A 14,620-nucleotide genomic window follows, 5' to 3' on the forward strand; every position below is an offset into this window, starting at 1 on the left:
TGTATTCTTATGAAATATCAATTAGCAACATGACAACATGAAGTAGGAAAAACAAAGGAGAAAAGATTTCTTATGGGCCCATCAAAAAGTAGCAGTAAAAGAAAAACACTGATGTGACACCTTCCGCTCACAATGGTCTATGTTCTTTCCCAAAGGCTGTTAATCTGATTTCCACACCCCCACTCTTCAAAACAGACAGTGAAGTACACAGTGTGTTGACTCACAAAGTGCCACTTGAGTTGGACATCAATGCTTTTGCATATTATCCAGAGATTTTCATCAAAGCAACAAAACCCACATCTTTAGGCCTCTTATTGTTACACAGGAAAGAAAAAAAAAAAAAAAAAAGGTAAGAGATACAATTTTGAAAAGCAACTGAACAAAATTTTACTTCTGCTGTAGGTCTATATTTTCAAAACGTCCCAAATAAAGACATACTACCATTTAGTATTTCCTAGAGTCAATTCTAGAAGGAAAACATACAACCATAGTTGATACATTATGCTAGGGTTTAAAGGGGTCTGGCAAACAAAGATATACTTTTTTAAAAAATATATACTGCTACCCTAAATGACGCCTATAATACTTTAAAATATTTTTAGATATATAACCAAAAGTGCTAGCATCTAAAATAATTATTCAGAACACATTTCCTTCCCAGTCAGTAGATTTGGCAACCAGATTTCCTGGGTATTAATAAAATTAACCATGGAAAATTAAATCAAGATCTCAGCCTATAATTAAGTTTACTGAACAGAAGTATTATTAGATACCAAAAATTAAACATGTGGAAGCAAAGTATAAAAATTAGTATAAAGAAACTTTAAAATATTATGACTAATTCTCCACGGCATCAATATCACAATCACTGTAATTTGAAAATCAAAGCTTAATGTATACTAAAGCCCTTACTCAGATAAGGACAAAAATGTGTATAACACAACACTAGAAAAACAACAAGTTCAAATAGCTGGACATGATACGGAGTTTTATTTTTAAAACAACCAAGTTTCACCCTCTTTAGTACTTGTGTAGAGAAGCTGCAGTTGAATTTTCTCTCTACATAAAGTGCTAAAAGAGAATTCATCTTAACTTTCATCACTGGAAAGACTCAGTTACATCTTCAGGAGATCCTGGGGTTTCTTCAGTTTGCAGAATGTCACACTTGCACATGGGGCACGTCCTATGGGCTAAAAGCCAAGGGTCAATGCACGCCTGGTGGAAAACATGCTTGCAAGTTAAAATACGCACTACATCTTGAGGCTTGTAAATGTCAAAGCAAACAACACAATTGTCTTCATCTGGCTCTAGCTCCTTGTCCCCTTCTTGGAGCACTCGCAGTTGAAGCTTCCCAATGGCTTTCCTCACATCTGCCTTCAGCTGCCTTCGCCTCCTGGTGGAAGAATTGGGCCCTTGAGGTCTCCAGGCACAGTACAGGAACAGGTAGGCCACGGTGGCGGTCAGGAAGGTGAAGAGAGACATGACGTACTGGCTCAGCCAGGGCATGTGCATTCTCCCCACTTCAATGATGATCTTCACAGAGACTCCTCTCTGAATCAAGTGCAACAGCTCCATGCCTTTCAGGTTGCCTATCATCACAGCAACTATATTTTCCGTTCCCTGGTGAGACATGGGGAATACCTTGTTGCCTGTACCTGGGTAGTTATAGATGATCACCCCGTTTGCTCCCTTCTCTGCGGCCACATTGATTTTGCGTGTGAAGGTGCAGCCACCCCGTTCAATGAGGGCCAGCCAAGAGTCTGCTTGCCCAGGCCTGCTGAAGTTGGTCATAGGGTTACAAGCATTCTGATTCCATCCTTCGGGAAGTACCACCACGCCAGACGCCCTTTCCAGAGGAGAATGATTCCCGAACACTCCACTCTCTCCCAATTCTGATATGAGGCGATTTCCTACCTGAAATGTTATATTCAGGTGTGCTGTCCAAATGGCTTTTCCTTTTGAGTCAGGAAGGCTTAGTAGTAGAAAGATGCCGAGCCTCCACAGTTGAGATGAAGCAGAACTGTGAGCTGAAGAAGTAATTCTAAGTAGGCTCATTCCTTCATTTGCCTATTAACAGACAAATGTGAAAAATACAACTGCATCCGTTGTAGAAGAAAGTTAGGAAGTTAGCTTCAAGGCTTGGTAGGAGATAATTAAAGCACAGGAATGGAAAAGGTCTGCATGGATCAAAGATATCTTGCTCCTTCCAGCATTTTTATTTTTGGTAGATTATCTTTCTCATAATGAAACAGAATAACAGGATTTGTTATTAGCACAATGTGATTTCAAGAAAACTGTGACTTCCTAATGGGGGAAATTGTGACATCAGAGCCAGTTAAGCCAATCTGAGAGTTTATATGAATGTACTGCATACTGAAATCCTATTGGCCAAAAAGCTAGGCAGCCAGGACTCATGACATATGCTAATGTGAATAAACTCTAAAGCAAAAAACAGATAATTTTTTAAATACCTGAGTTTCTTTCCTAGTTCTGGAGAGACTGAAAAGCTGCCTAAACACTTTTTGCTCATTGTTTTCCCATCTGTGAAGCAAAATAGAAACCATTCATATATGACTGTATGTTTCTGGCCAGTCATCAGTTCTCAGGTATGGTGTTATGCTACCCGATATGCCAGTCAGTCCATGGGAAGCAGAAATGAATCATTCCCTCTGTCTTGCAACATTAAATGCTCATCCCAGGCCTAAAGATTCAACATGAGGGGAATGTAAACTGACATTTATTAACACTGACAAAATAAAGCCTTATCAAGAAGACAGTTATCATCATATCAGAGGCTGTTAAACATGCAATTACTTAACAACTGAAGACAGGATTTTAAAAACAATGCAATTTAGCTTGCTAAAGATCAGCTGCTGATCTTGAAAGCTGAAGGAATTTAAGCGGTAGCTATATTTTAGCTCAAGACATCTCAAATCTAAAGGCTCATCATATGGTTGAAAAGACCAATTTGAAAAACTTAGTATTAATAATTCATTGTATCTTTCTCATTGTATGATGAACTGCTTAGGCAATGACAGCCAGAACTTCCCCCCTCTCTTAGGACAAACGCACCTGTAAGAAACAATTTTTTACCCCCAACATAGCAGTTCGCAAATAGGGGATAATTTTGTCTCCCAATAAATATTTGGCTGTTTCCAGAGACACTCTCAATTGTCACAGTGTGAGAGTACTGCTGGCATGCAGTGCGTAGAGGACGGGGATACTGCTGGATATTCTACAATCCACAAAACAGCCCTGAGCAGGAAGTAATTACCTGACCCAAAATGTCAGTAACAGCCTTGGGAGGGAAGACTCATCCCTAAATTCATCTGTCCCTGAGAAATCAGGTCTGTGCTCTTATCATGAAGTTTATAATTGGCAATACATCCAATAAGGAGGAGTCCTCAGCCTGTCTCCATTTCCTGATCTCTTTGAGATTGAAACAGCGGACACTTGCACGAATGCCTGTGACCCCATGAGGCCTGATTCAAAACTGCATCCATTTTATCAGGACCAGGTCCAGGGGTCTTCTATCCTGGGGCCAGGAAGTCTGAACACGAAAGAAGGGAAGTTGGGCAGTGGGGGTGGGAGGAGGAGAGGAAAACAGATGACTAATGTTTAGTTCAGTCGCTCAGTCCTGTCCGACTCTTTGCGACCCCATAAATCGCAGCACGCCAGGCCTCCCTGTCCATCACCGTCTCCCAGAGTTCACTCAGACTCATGTCCGTTGAGTCCGTGATGCCATCCAGCAATCTCATCCTCGGTCGTCCCCTTCTTCTCCCCTTCCCTCCCAGCATCAGAGTCTTTTCCAATGAGTCAACTCTTCACATGAGGTGGCCGAGGTACTGGAGCTTCAGCTTCAGCATCATTCCCTCCAAAGAAATCCCAGGGCTGATCTCCTTCAGAATGGACTGGTTGGATCTCCTTGCAGTCCAAGGGACTCTCAAGAGTCTTCTCCAACACCATAGTTCAAAAGCATCAATTCTTCGGCACTCAGCTTTCTTCACAGACCAACTCTCACATCCATACGTGACCACAGGAAAAACCATAGCCTTGACTAGACAGACCTCTGTTGGCAAAGTGATGTCTCTGCTTTTGAATATGCTATCTAGGTTGGTCATAACTTTTCTTCCAAGGAGTAAGCGTCTCTTAATTTCATGGCTGCAGTCACCATCTGCAGTGATTTTGGAGCCCCCCAAAATAAAGTCTGACACTGTTTCCACTGTTTATCCATCTATTTCCCATTAAGTGATGGGACCAGATGCCATGATCTTCATTTCCTGAATGTTGAGCTTTAGGCCAACTTTTTCACTCTCCACTTTCACTTTCATCAAGAGGCTTTTTAGTTCCTCTTCACTTTCTGCCATAAGGGTGGTGTCATATGCATATCTGAGGTTATTGATATTTCTCCTGGCAATCTTGATTCCAGCTTGTGCTTCTTCCAGCCCAGCATTTCTCATGATGTACTCTGCATATAAGTTAAATAAGCAGGGTGACAATGTACAGCCTTGATGTACTCGTTTTCCTATTTGGAACTAGTCTGTTGTTCCATGTCCAGTTCTAACTATTGCTTCCTGACCTGACTAATGTTACTTTCTGACTATTAGACCATTTATTCAATATCTAACCTTTCTATCTTTTTAACATCCAAGAATTAAAGAGGCTTTCATTAGCCTGCCTGCAAAGTTCAACCAAAGGAGACTGAAATATACAAAGCTTGGCTCATCCCATGCTCCAAATATCCCTGCCTGCCCTTCCACGTTGCCACCCTACCTCTAAGTATAGTAAGTTGATTCTTCTCATCTACAGGCTCATTTCATTATCCCCAAGGCCAGCTACTGTTGTTCTGGTTTCAATGGGAAGAATGATCACACAAACAGACTGTTCTCACATCTCTCCATAGAAGAGCAAGACAATTTTATTTTCCAGAAACCTAACTAGACTTCCTTCAACGTCTCTTTGGGTAGCAGTGCTTTAGAAAACCCACACTGAATGGACCCATTGGTAATCAGGGTAGAATTATCATGTTTGGCTCAGGTTAACCATGATTTACCCTGCTATGGAAAATCCCTTCACTGATTGAGCACATGCCAGAAGGGAACATGAAGTTAGTCAGCGTCCTGCCACCAAAGGGAACGGGTACAAACTGGAAGGTGAATAGGGAAACAAAGTTCCTGAGATTTACCCAACGGAATTATACCCATATAACCACTAACCATGATATACGTAATATTCACTATACTCAAGGCACTGATATGAGCCAGAGCCTGTGTCACCAGGGACACAGCACCGTGCTGTTCTCAGAGGGTCATCATCTAGTTGGAAGAAGAGGGTTATACACCAATTAGATACATGCATGTATATGTCCTAACTTCTAGGTTCCAAATAAGTTCAAGAAGGTTATAATTTTCATTAAGCTGGCGGAGAAGAATCACCTGATCTCTATCCCTCTGCTACTCATCAACCTCTCAGGAATGCTCAAACATCTAGAAATCTTGACGTTGATAAGAAAAATAGCTAAATACTATCTGGGCAATACTGTGTGAATGTATCTCTAAATGCAGAGGATACTGAAGAAGCTTCAGTAAACTGCCTCACAAGTTGCTTTATCCAAGTATTATCAGAGATCTCTAGGGATCCACAAAACACACTGGATTTGCTTTTAATCTTGAGAATTACAACTGGATAGGGTTTCTGTGAGTAATTAAATGCATCATAATGGGATTTAGCAGGAAGAGAATACTGACTCTAAGTAGACTGAGAACAAGAAAAAGCAAGTAAAGCTAGTGATAAATACTTTCTGAAAGAGGTATCTTTATTTCTAAAGAATTCTAAAGCTAAAAATTATTTTAAGATGTTATTACATTTGATTGCAAATTGGTAAATCCTTACATTTTTTTTTCAAAATTTCTCCCATAAATTAATCACTATTGCCACATATTCTCTCAGACACATGCAATACAATTTTTTTCACATACAAATACATTTTCCACTTATTTCTGAACCCAGGAAAGAGCTTTGAATACGCTAAAATGGAATACGGTAACTTTAAGAACATATGAGCTTCTGAATTACCTTGACAGTCACACACTATACTAGCGGGCAGATACAGATGCGTGAAAGTTACAAACTTTACTCCTATCCTGCTCCTCATTCACTGGAGACTTGGGCAAACTCCAGGAGATGGTGAGGGACAGAGAGGTCTGGCGTGCTGCAGTCCACGGAGTCACAAAGAATCAGACACAACTTGGTGACGGAACAACAGAAACACCTCATTCATTATTCTTTATATTAAACAATATAATAACTTTCAATATCACTAAAAGCTCTGGTAACTAAATATATAAGAAAGAACAGCCAAAACAGACATTTTAAATTACCATCTCACTAGCCATCACTTCTTCGCTATGTAAGCCAGGATCACTAGTCTTCTCTATTATCTGCACTCCTAACAGTGAGATGCATGAGGAAAGGGTAACTTGTCTAGGAGCCCACAGCTCCAAGAAGCCTTTATAACATTAAAGGAAGGGGAGGGGATTCTCACTAGCGTTTCTCAAACACCTAACACAGCACCTGCATCAAAGGAGTTTGTTCAAAAGAATGATCAACATGGTCAGTTTTACCACTTGTGAGTGAGTACTTTTCACTGGCTTCATCATCGTCATTCCACAGTCTAGAATTTGGCAACAGCATCTAATCTCGAGCAATATTTTGCTCACCTTGAATTCATTCTGTTGCCAGAGCAACCTACAAAAAAAAAAAAGTAATGAAGTTCACGATGGCATTCCTGTTTGTCTAAAACCTTACACGTCCCCCTTTATCCAAAGGATAACATCCAAGCTTCTAGGAACTCCAACAGAACTTCTCCAGCCTGGTCCTCTCTCCTTCAATTCAACCTCATTTTCCACTATTATCAGCCTGAAACGTATGCTTCTTCAACTCATAGGGCTTACAGCTTCCTGGGCTCCTACTGCAGCACTCATTCTATGGAGACCTTAGACAGACTTTTTGTTCCTTGTATGAAACTGTACCTACAGCAGGAACACTGATTACAAAAGGGGCCTAAGTACCTCCCCTCCTGATGACGCCTTTGCAATGTGACTTGCCGGGTCCTTCATCAGGAGGTGGAATTTATTTCTACACCTTTTGAAGCTGGATAGATTGGTGACTCAAGTTGGCGAACAGACTGGCACAGATGTGATGATGTGCCGGTTCCAAGCCTAAGCCTCAGAAGGCTTTGCGCTCCCTCCCTTCCCTCTTGAAATCCTGCTGTCCTCTAGCACAGAAGGCTAGCCTGATAGAGGAGGGCACAAATGCACCAGCCTGAGGCGACCTGGGTCAACCCACAGATGGACAAATATGTGTGAACACCCAAGATGAGCAGAGATGTCTCCCTAATGCTGAGGTGATGGCACACATGTGACTGAATCCAGCTGAGACCAATTGCTGAGCCCATCTAGACTCCTGAGCAGTGACAGATACCTTTTAAAAAGTAGTTTATAAAAAAATACTGCCCTTGAACAGAGATGCAGACAGAGAGAACAGATTTGTGGACACACCAGGAGAAGGGGAGGATGGGATGAATTGAGAGAGTAGCACTGACAGAAAAACTACCGTGTGTGAAACAGACAGCTAGTGAGCTGCTGTATAACACAGGGGGCTCAACCTGGCACTCTGTGATGAGCAGAGGCTGGGCTGGGAGGGGAGGGAGGCTCAAGAAGGAGGGGACACATGTATACGGATTCACAATGTTGTATGGCAGAAGCCAAAATTGTAAAGCAGTAATTCTCCAATTAAAAATGAAAAAACCACTGTCCTTACATTGAGCTCTTAGACAGCAACTGATATAGTTCCCTCTACAAAATCCTCTGCTCTATTAATCTCACAGTATGGGACTAAATCTTATTCTCATTTTTTCAATACTCAGCTTCTGGCACATCATAGGTTCTCAATGAAGGTTAATTAAATTGCCAATGTCTTATCCTCCAAATTCTAACCTGTAATATTACTCACACAATAAGGCTGATCCAGTTAATTTTATCTTCGTAAGGGTGACCATGTAGTTCAAGCAACAGAATAGTTAAATACACACAATGTGGTTAACCTTTAATTCTTCTACAGATTGAACACTCATAAAACAGAATTTTTTATAGCCATATCTGAATGCTAAGATAAATGAGCATTTGGAATATAACCAAATTCCTTTATACTTTAACAGGCAAAATCAACCTACATAAATTATACTTTCTTCCACATTCTGAATTAAAACATTTGAACACCAAATTAAGAACTTTTCCTTCTCAGTCAATCTACTAAGCTAGAGGACAGAATGACAATCAACGAAGAGAAACACATTACTAGTAGTTTGGAAGGTAATTGGGGGGAAAAAACCTCACACCACAGCCTGTGCATTAAGAGGGCAGAAAAAGGAGCTGAACATCCTTAAGAACAAGATTAAGGACAGTAATTGATGATATTATCTTTCTCTGAGCCTAGGGGAAAAAAATACATTTTAATATTAACTCAATCATTTAGACTGGATTTTTGTTCAAAGGGGTGGAGAAGAGGCAATATACTCAAAGTTGGGTGGAGGGCGGGTACAAAATCTTTTTAATAACCACAACAACTTGCCCTGTTCTATTAACAGATGATTTTGCTCCTGTGGTTAAGAATCACTGAGGATGAGGAGCCTGCTTTTGGAGCTCTGTTGTTTCAAAGTTGCCCTAAAACCATGAAGAAGACTGGAGACCTTCTTAGGCCGCAATCAGTCAGCAAAGGTCTGTATAAGCTTTGTCTTTCTAAGACCAGTTCCCCGGAGTGCGGTTAACTCAGAGCGAGCTCTCAGCAGTCAGAAAGAGCAAGGCAGTGGTGTTTAAGAGGATTTCCCCCCTTAGATCCCTTAAGTTTTTCCAATTCACAGGTCACAAACCCTTACTTATTTATTAGGGAATTCAATCCCTCCTGGGAGGCAGCAGAGGATAAAAACAGCAATAGAATCATCACACTAGCAGAAATGGTACTAAAGCACAAGGCTACGTGTAACAGACCTGCCACGAAACCCTGTCTTTGCCATGTGCTAGCTGTGTAAGCTAAGTCACCCTGAGACTTGGCTGTCTCATGTGTAAGATGGGGGAGTAATGCCTGCCTCTCCTGGCTGTGCTGAGTATCAGATGATCCATTTCACATCTCTCTGTAATTCACCAAGCACACTGATAGCATGATGGGAGTTCAATAAAAGGGTCCTATCCCCATTCCCCATTTGATGAAGGCTCTTTCCTGTTTTCTACCTAGCAACATTTTCTCATCCTTCAAAGATGACCCCAGGGACTTCTCTGGTGGTCCAGAGGTTAAGAATCCTCCTTGCAATGCAGGGAACGTAGGTTTGATCCCTGGTCAGGGAATTAAGATCCCATGAGCTTCGGAGCAACTAAGCCCAAGAGCTACAACTACTAAGCCAGTGCTCTAAAGTCTGCATGTCAGAACTAGGGTGTCCATGTACTGTAACGAAAGATCCCACATGCCGCAATCAAGAACCCACATGCCACAACCAAGACCCAACACAGCCAAAATGAATGAATCAATCAATGTTAAAACAAAACCAGATGATCCCCATCTTTTTTGCAGTCACTCCAGTTGAAATATTCTGCTCCTATTCTTTCTGTGGGTTTCCCAGGTAGCTCAGCTGGTAAAGAATCCGCCTGCAATGCAGGAGACCCCGGCTCAATTCCTGGGTCTGGAAGTTCCCCTAGAGAAGGGCTACTCACTCCACTGTTCTTGGGCTTCCTTGGTGGCTCAGACAGTAAAGCATCCACCTGCAATGTAGGAGACCTGGGTTCGATGCCTGGGTTGGGAAAATCTCCTGGAAGAGGGCATGGTGACCCACTCCAGTATTCTTGCCTGGAGAGTCCCCACAGACAGAGGAACCTGGTTGGTTGCAGTCCGTGGGGTCACAAAGAGTTGGACATGACTGAGAGACTAAGCATATTCTTTCCACACCTACTTGACATTCATTTACTTTTGCTATATGTTACATAGTGTAGTTGGATGCTTTATGTTGGCTATACTTTGGATGTAGAATGTCTCGAGAGGGGCAGTGTCCACTTATTTCTGTAAACTCTGTTTTCCCCCTTTGTCCCAACACCAACACAATGCAATTTGCTCAAGGTACCCAACAAATGTTTGACTTTTCAAGCACTTATTCTTCAAAATATTAAGACTTATCAGAAGCTTTTGGCAACCTCTGTATTATACAGTCATCCATTAAAAAAAAAAATAGAACAGGCAATGATTTGACATGTCTTCCCTCCGCTAGGAATTACTTTGACAACAGTTGTCCAGAAAAAGGCTTATTTAATATCACAGGATCAGAGGCCATCTGTCTCACATTTTCTCTCCAAAAGTCAAGAATAAATTCCATCCACATCTCTGAATCTGAAAAAACGATACAAAAAGGGAGTAATATACAGCCATAAAGTAACAACTATTTTTAATATATAAGGAACTGGACCCTACAAATTTTTAAATGCTCCTTTAATTATCTTTTGTATATAAACATACACACACACACACACACATATATATACACTTATATAAATATGTATCAGGTCATAAGTCAAATAGATACTATCCAAAGAAAAGTACTAGATTTTGTTCATTTTGGTACTTCAAAGAAGGCCCTATTATCATATCAGCAGTGCCAGTTAAAGCAAAAAGTTTCTAAGTGCAACTAACTATCTCAACAACCCATAGACCTTCTATTCCCAGTTCAAGACACACTCAGATCCTGCAAACCCAGAAACCACCTAACCCAATACAAATTATATTCTTTCTACTCTGAACTTTCTAGCATTAAAAAGTTTTGTATTTATGGTTACCAGGATATACAACATATGTACCTTTTAAAGTAAAAATAAGTGCTAGCTACTTTTTAAAGAAATAAATAGTACTTTCTTCATTTTTCTACATCCTTTCTTAGGAAATTGTATACGGTATGGGTATATTTTTATGCAGGTGTTGAAAACATTAACTCTTACCTCTAATAAAGGCTTTTTGATTCTCAATTCTAAGTTCTTTGAGGGTAGGATTTTATTATATTTGTTTATCTTCCTTAAGAGCCTAGCACACTGATTTGTATAAAATCAATTACTGATCTGATTTTTCATAGTAAAAGTGATTCTCTGACATAAGAACTTGGCATTGCCTCTTCTTTACATACGTTCCAGAAGGACAATCCAAGAACCATCTACTCAATATCTACATTATTCTTTCATTCATTCATGCAAATATTTATCAAGAACTGACTTATGTGCACAGTTCTGGGTACTAGAGCAGTGATCAAAAAAAAAGGGGGCGGGGGAGGGAATTCCCTAGTTGTCCAGTGGTTAGGACTCAGAACTTCCACTGCAGGATGTTAGGGAACCCAGATCCCACATGCTGCACTGTATGGAGGGAAAAAAAACAACTTTTTAAAATATATTCATGAATCAATTGTTTCTGTGTATCCAGGAATTCAAAGATGAAGTCAAGGTTGTACCTCACTCAAGAACTCTGATGTGACAAATAAGTAATGTAAACTAATAAGTAATGTAAACTAAGTGGCAGAGAGGTATGATAGGAAAAGTCCTGCCCACAGATGGAGCAGTGTATTCACACACAGCCCAGATACCCTACGCTAAGGCACCACATTCCCTAGTGTGTTTCATGCGGTTGATGATAAAGCAGCCCAAATGGCACATCTGATCACAAAGCTTCTTTGACTCAGGTTCATGAAGCTCATGGAGCTGTGACATTTTTATATTTAAAAACAAGTCTTTGTTTCATATCACATTTCATAGTATTAAATAGGCCTCATTAGTTTTAACGTGAATAGGAATTGTTACATTTCACATGTGGTGGTTTAGTCGCTAAGTTGTGCCTGGCTCTTGTGACCTCATGGACTGTAGCCTGCCAGGCTCCTCAGTCCATGGGATTCTCCAGGCAAGAATACTGGAGTGAGTTGCCATTTCCTTCTCTAGGGGATCTTCCCGACCCAGGAATCAAACCCAGGTCTCCTGCATTGCAGGCAGATTCTTTACGGACTGAGCTATGCGGGAAGTTTCAGGTTTAGTTAATTACACAGGATTAGTTAATTCTGAAGCCAAGCTTCCCAGGTTTGAATCCTGTGCTTATACTAGTTCTGCAGCCTTGAACAGATTACTTGAAATTTTATACCCTGGCTTCTTTACTTGTCATATAGGGAAAGCAGCAGCACCCACCTTTTAGAACTCTTATGAGGATTAAATGAAAAAAATGTACAGTATCTAAAGCATTTAGAACACTGTTCAGTTCAATATACAGTCCAATATGTGTTACCACCACTATCACCATCTTTACATTATAGTCTTAATTCACTTATTTTATGAGATAAGAATGATGATAAAGTCTTTAAGGGATTTTCACAATCCTTTAATTCTAATGAAGTCTCTATTGACATAAAACATTCAGTATCATTTTTTCCATATATAACTACTGATCTATTTTTGTGCCTGTTAATATCTCCAGCTAAACAACTAATAAGTGATTGCCTATTACAGAAAGTATTTCATGACTCATAAAGGATACATGCAAATATAGCTGGATTGTGATTATCATCATCTTAATGTATATGCCAACTTCAGAAAAATAGCTTTTGTTCCTTCACACCCACAAACCTTCCATAAAAACAAGATCAAAACAAGAATTTGATTGGCTCTCCTGGCCTGATTTTTTTCATTTGATACAGATTATACTAACAGGTTATACAGGCAGGAAAACTATATGACTGATTTCATATAACTCAAGAGGAAAAGTCATACACTCTATTCAAAAATACATGTGACAACCTCTTAACCTGTAAGTATATAAAGAGGAGATGGAATTCACCATTCCTTTCTTCTCTACAACTTTTGAGTTGTTGCTAGATGATGTAAGTTTTTAACTTGATTTTTCTTCATCTCTCTTACCCATGGACTGAAGAACAGATATTGTGTTAGCAACCCTTAGCAAGCGTGAAAACACTTTGTAGTACATCCTTAAAGCTCCTGGGTGATCAGGTGCACTATCAGTGAGCAGTTAGCATCTTGGAAGGAATTTTCTGAGTAGCAGGTCTCAACATTAGGCTTAAAATATTCAGTAAACCATGTTGTAAACACATGCGCTGTCATTGAGGCTTTGTCATGCCATTTATAGAGCACAAGTTAAGTAGATTTAGCATAATTCTTAAGGACCAGGGATTTTCAGAATGGTAAATGAACATGAGCTTCAACTGAAAGTCACCTGCCTTATTAGTCCTAACAAGAGATCCAGCCAGTTCTCTGAATCCAGGCATTGACTTCTCCTCTCTAGCTACGAAAGTCCTAGATAGCATCACCTTCTGATGCAAGGCTGTTGTCCTATGTTGAAAATTGGTTGTTTGGTGTAGCCACCTTCATTGTCTTAGAGAGACTTTTGGTCTCTAGCTAGGATAATGAATGGATCTGCCATAGCTTCTACATCAGCACTTGCTGCTTTCACCTGGCGCTGTTGGGGAGATGGCTTCTTTCCTGTATCCTCATGAACCAATCCCTGCTAGCTTTAACCTTTTCTTCTGTAACTTCCTCACCTCTCCTAGCCCTCACTGAATTAACAAGAGTTAGGGCCTGTTTTTGGATTGCTGCTGCTCTGCTAAGTCGCTTCAGTCGTGTCTGACTCTGTGCGACCCCACAGACGGCAGCCCACCAGGCTCCCCCACCCCTGGGATTCTCCAGGCAAGAACATTGGAGTGGGTTGCCATTTCCTTCTCCAATGCATGAAAGTGAAAAGTGAAAGTGAAGTCACTCAGTCGTGTCTGACTCTTCGCCACCCCATGGGCTGCAGCCTACCAGGCTCCTCCGTCCATGGGATTTTCCAGGCAAGAGTACTGGAGTAGGGTGCCATCGCCATTCCCGATTTCTGGATTAGGTTTTGGCTTAAGGGGATGTTGTGTGTAGTCTGATCTTCTGTCCAGACCACTTACACTTTCTCCTGTCAGCAAGGCTGTTTTGCTTTCTCATCCTTCACAAGAATGAGTGATACACTGGAGTAGTACTTTTGATATCCTTCAAGAACTTTTTATTTGAATTCACAACTTAGCCAACTGTTTGGTTCAAGAGTCCAGCTTTTCGCCTATCCTGGTTTTCAATATGCCTTCTTCATTAAGCTTAATCACACCTCGTTTTGATTTAAAGTGAGCAACGGGTAACTCTTCCTTCATTTGAATACGTAGAGACTACTGGGAAGTGAAGTGAAAGTCATCAGTCGCATCCGACTCTGTGACACCGTGGACTGTACAGTCAGTCCATGGAATTATCTAGGTCAGGATACTGGAGTGAGTAGCCTTTCCCTTCTCCAGGGGATCTTCCCAAACCAGGGATTGAACCCAGTTGTCCCATATTGCAGTAGGATTCTTTACCAGCTGAGCTATCAGGGAAGTGCAGGGGTTATTAACTGGCCTAATTTCAACACTGGTGTTTCCCAAGGAATAGGGAGGCCATTTCTGTTACATTAATAAAATGATAGGATTATTCTCTTTTACCTCTTAATATAATCGGTGATATTAAGTTTTTCTAATACTGAATCATTCACA

The 14,620-nt window shown here is 40.6% G+C and overlaps 2 protein-coding genes across 20 annotated transcripts in view; both read right to left on the reverse strand.

Moving 5' to 3' along the window:
• The window catches only part of CADPS2 (calcium dependent secretion activator 2), a 575,633-nt gene that overhangs the window by 397,670 nt on the left and 163,343 nt on the right, over nt 1–14,620 (reverse strand). The window lies entirely within an intron of this gene.
• On the reverse strand, nt 1,098–3,583 carry RNF148 (ring finger protein 148). The gene has a single exon (XM_040259549.1). The coding sequence runs from the start codon at nt 2,053–2,055 to the stop codon at nt 1,099–1,101; it is 957 nt and encodes a 318-aa protein (XP_040115483.1). The 5' UTR covers nt 2,056–3,583; the 3' UTR covers nt 1,098.

Source organism: Oryx dammah, unplaced genomic scaffold, assembly GCF_014754425.2.
Source record: "Oryx dammah isolate SB20612 unplaced genomic scaffold, SCBI_Odam_1.1 HiC_scaffold_18, whole genome shotgun sequence".
Classification (NCBI taxonomy): domain Eukaryota; kingdom Metazoa; phylum Chordata; class Mammalia; order Artiodactyla; family Bovidae; genus Oryx; species Oryx dammah.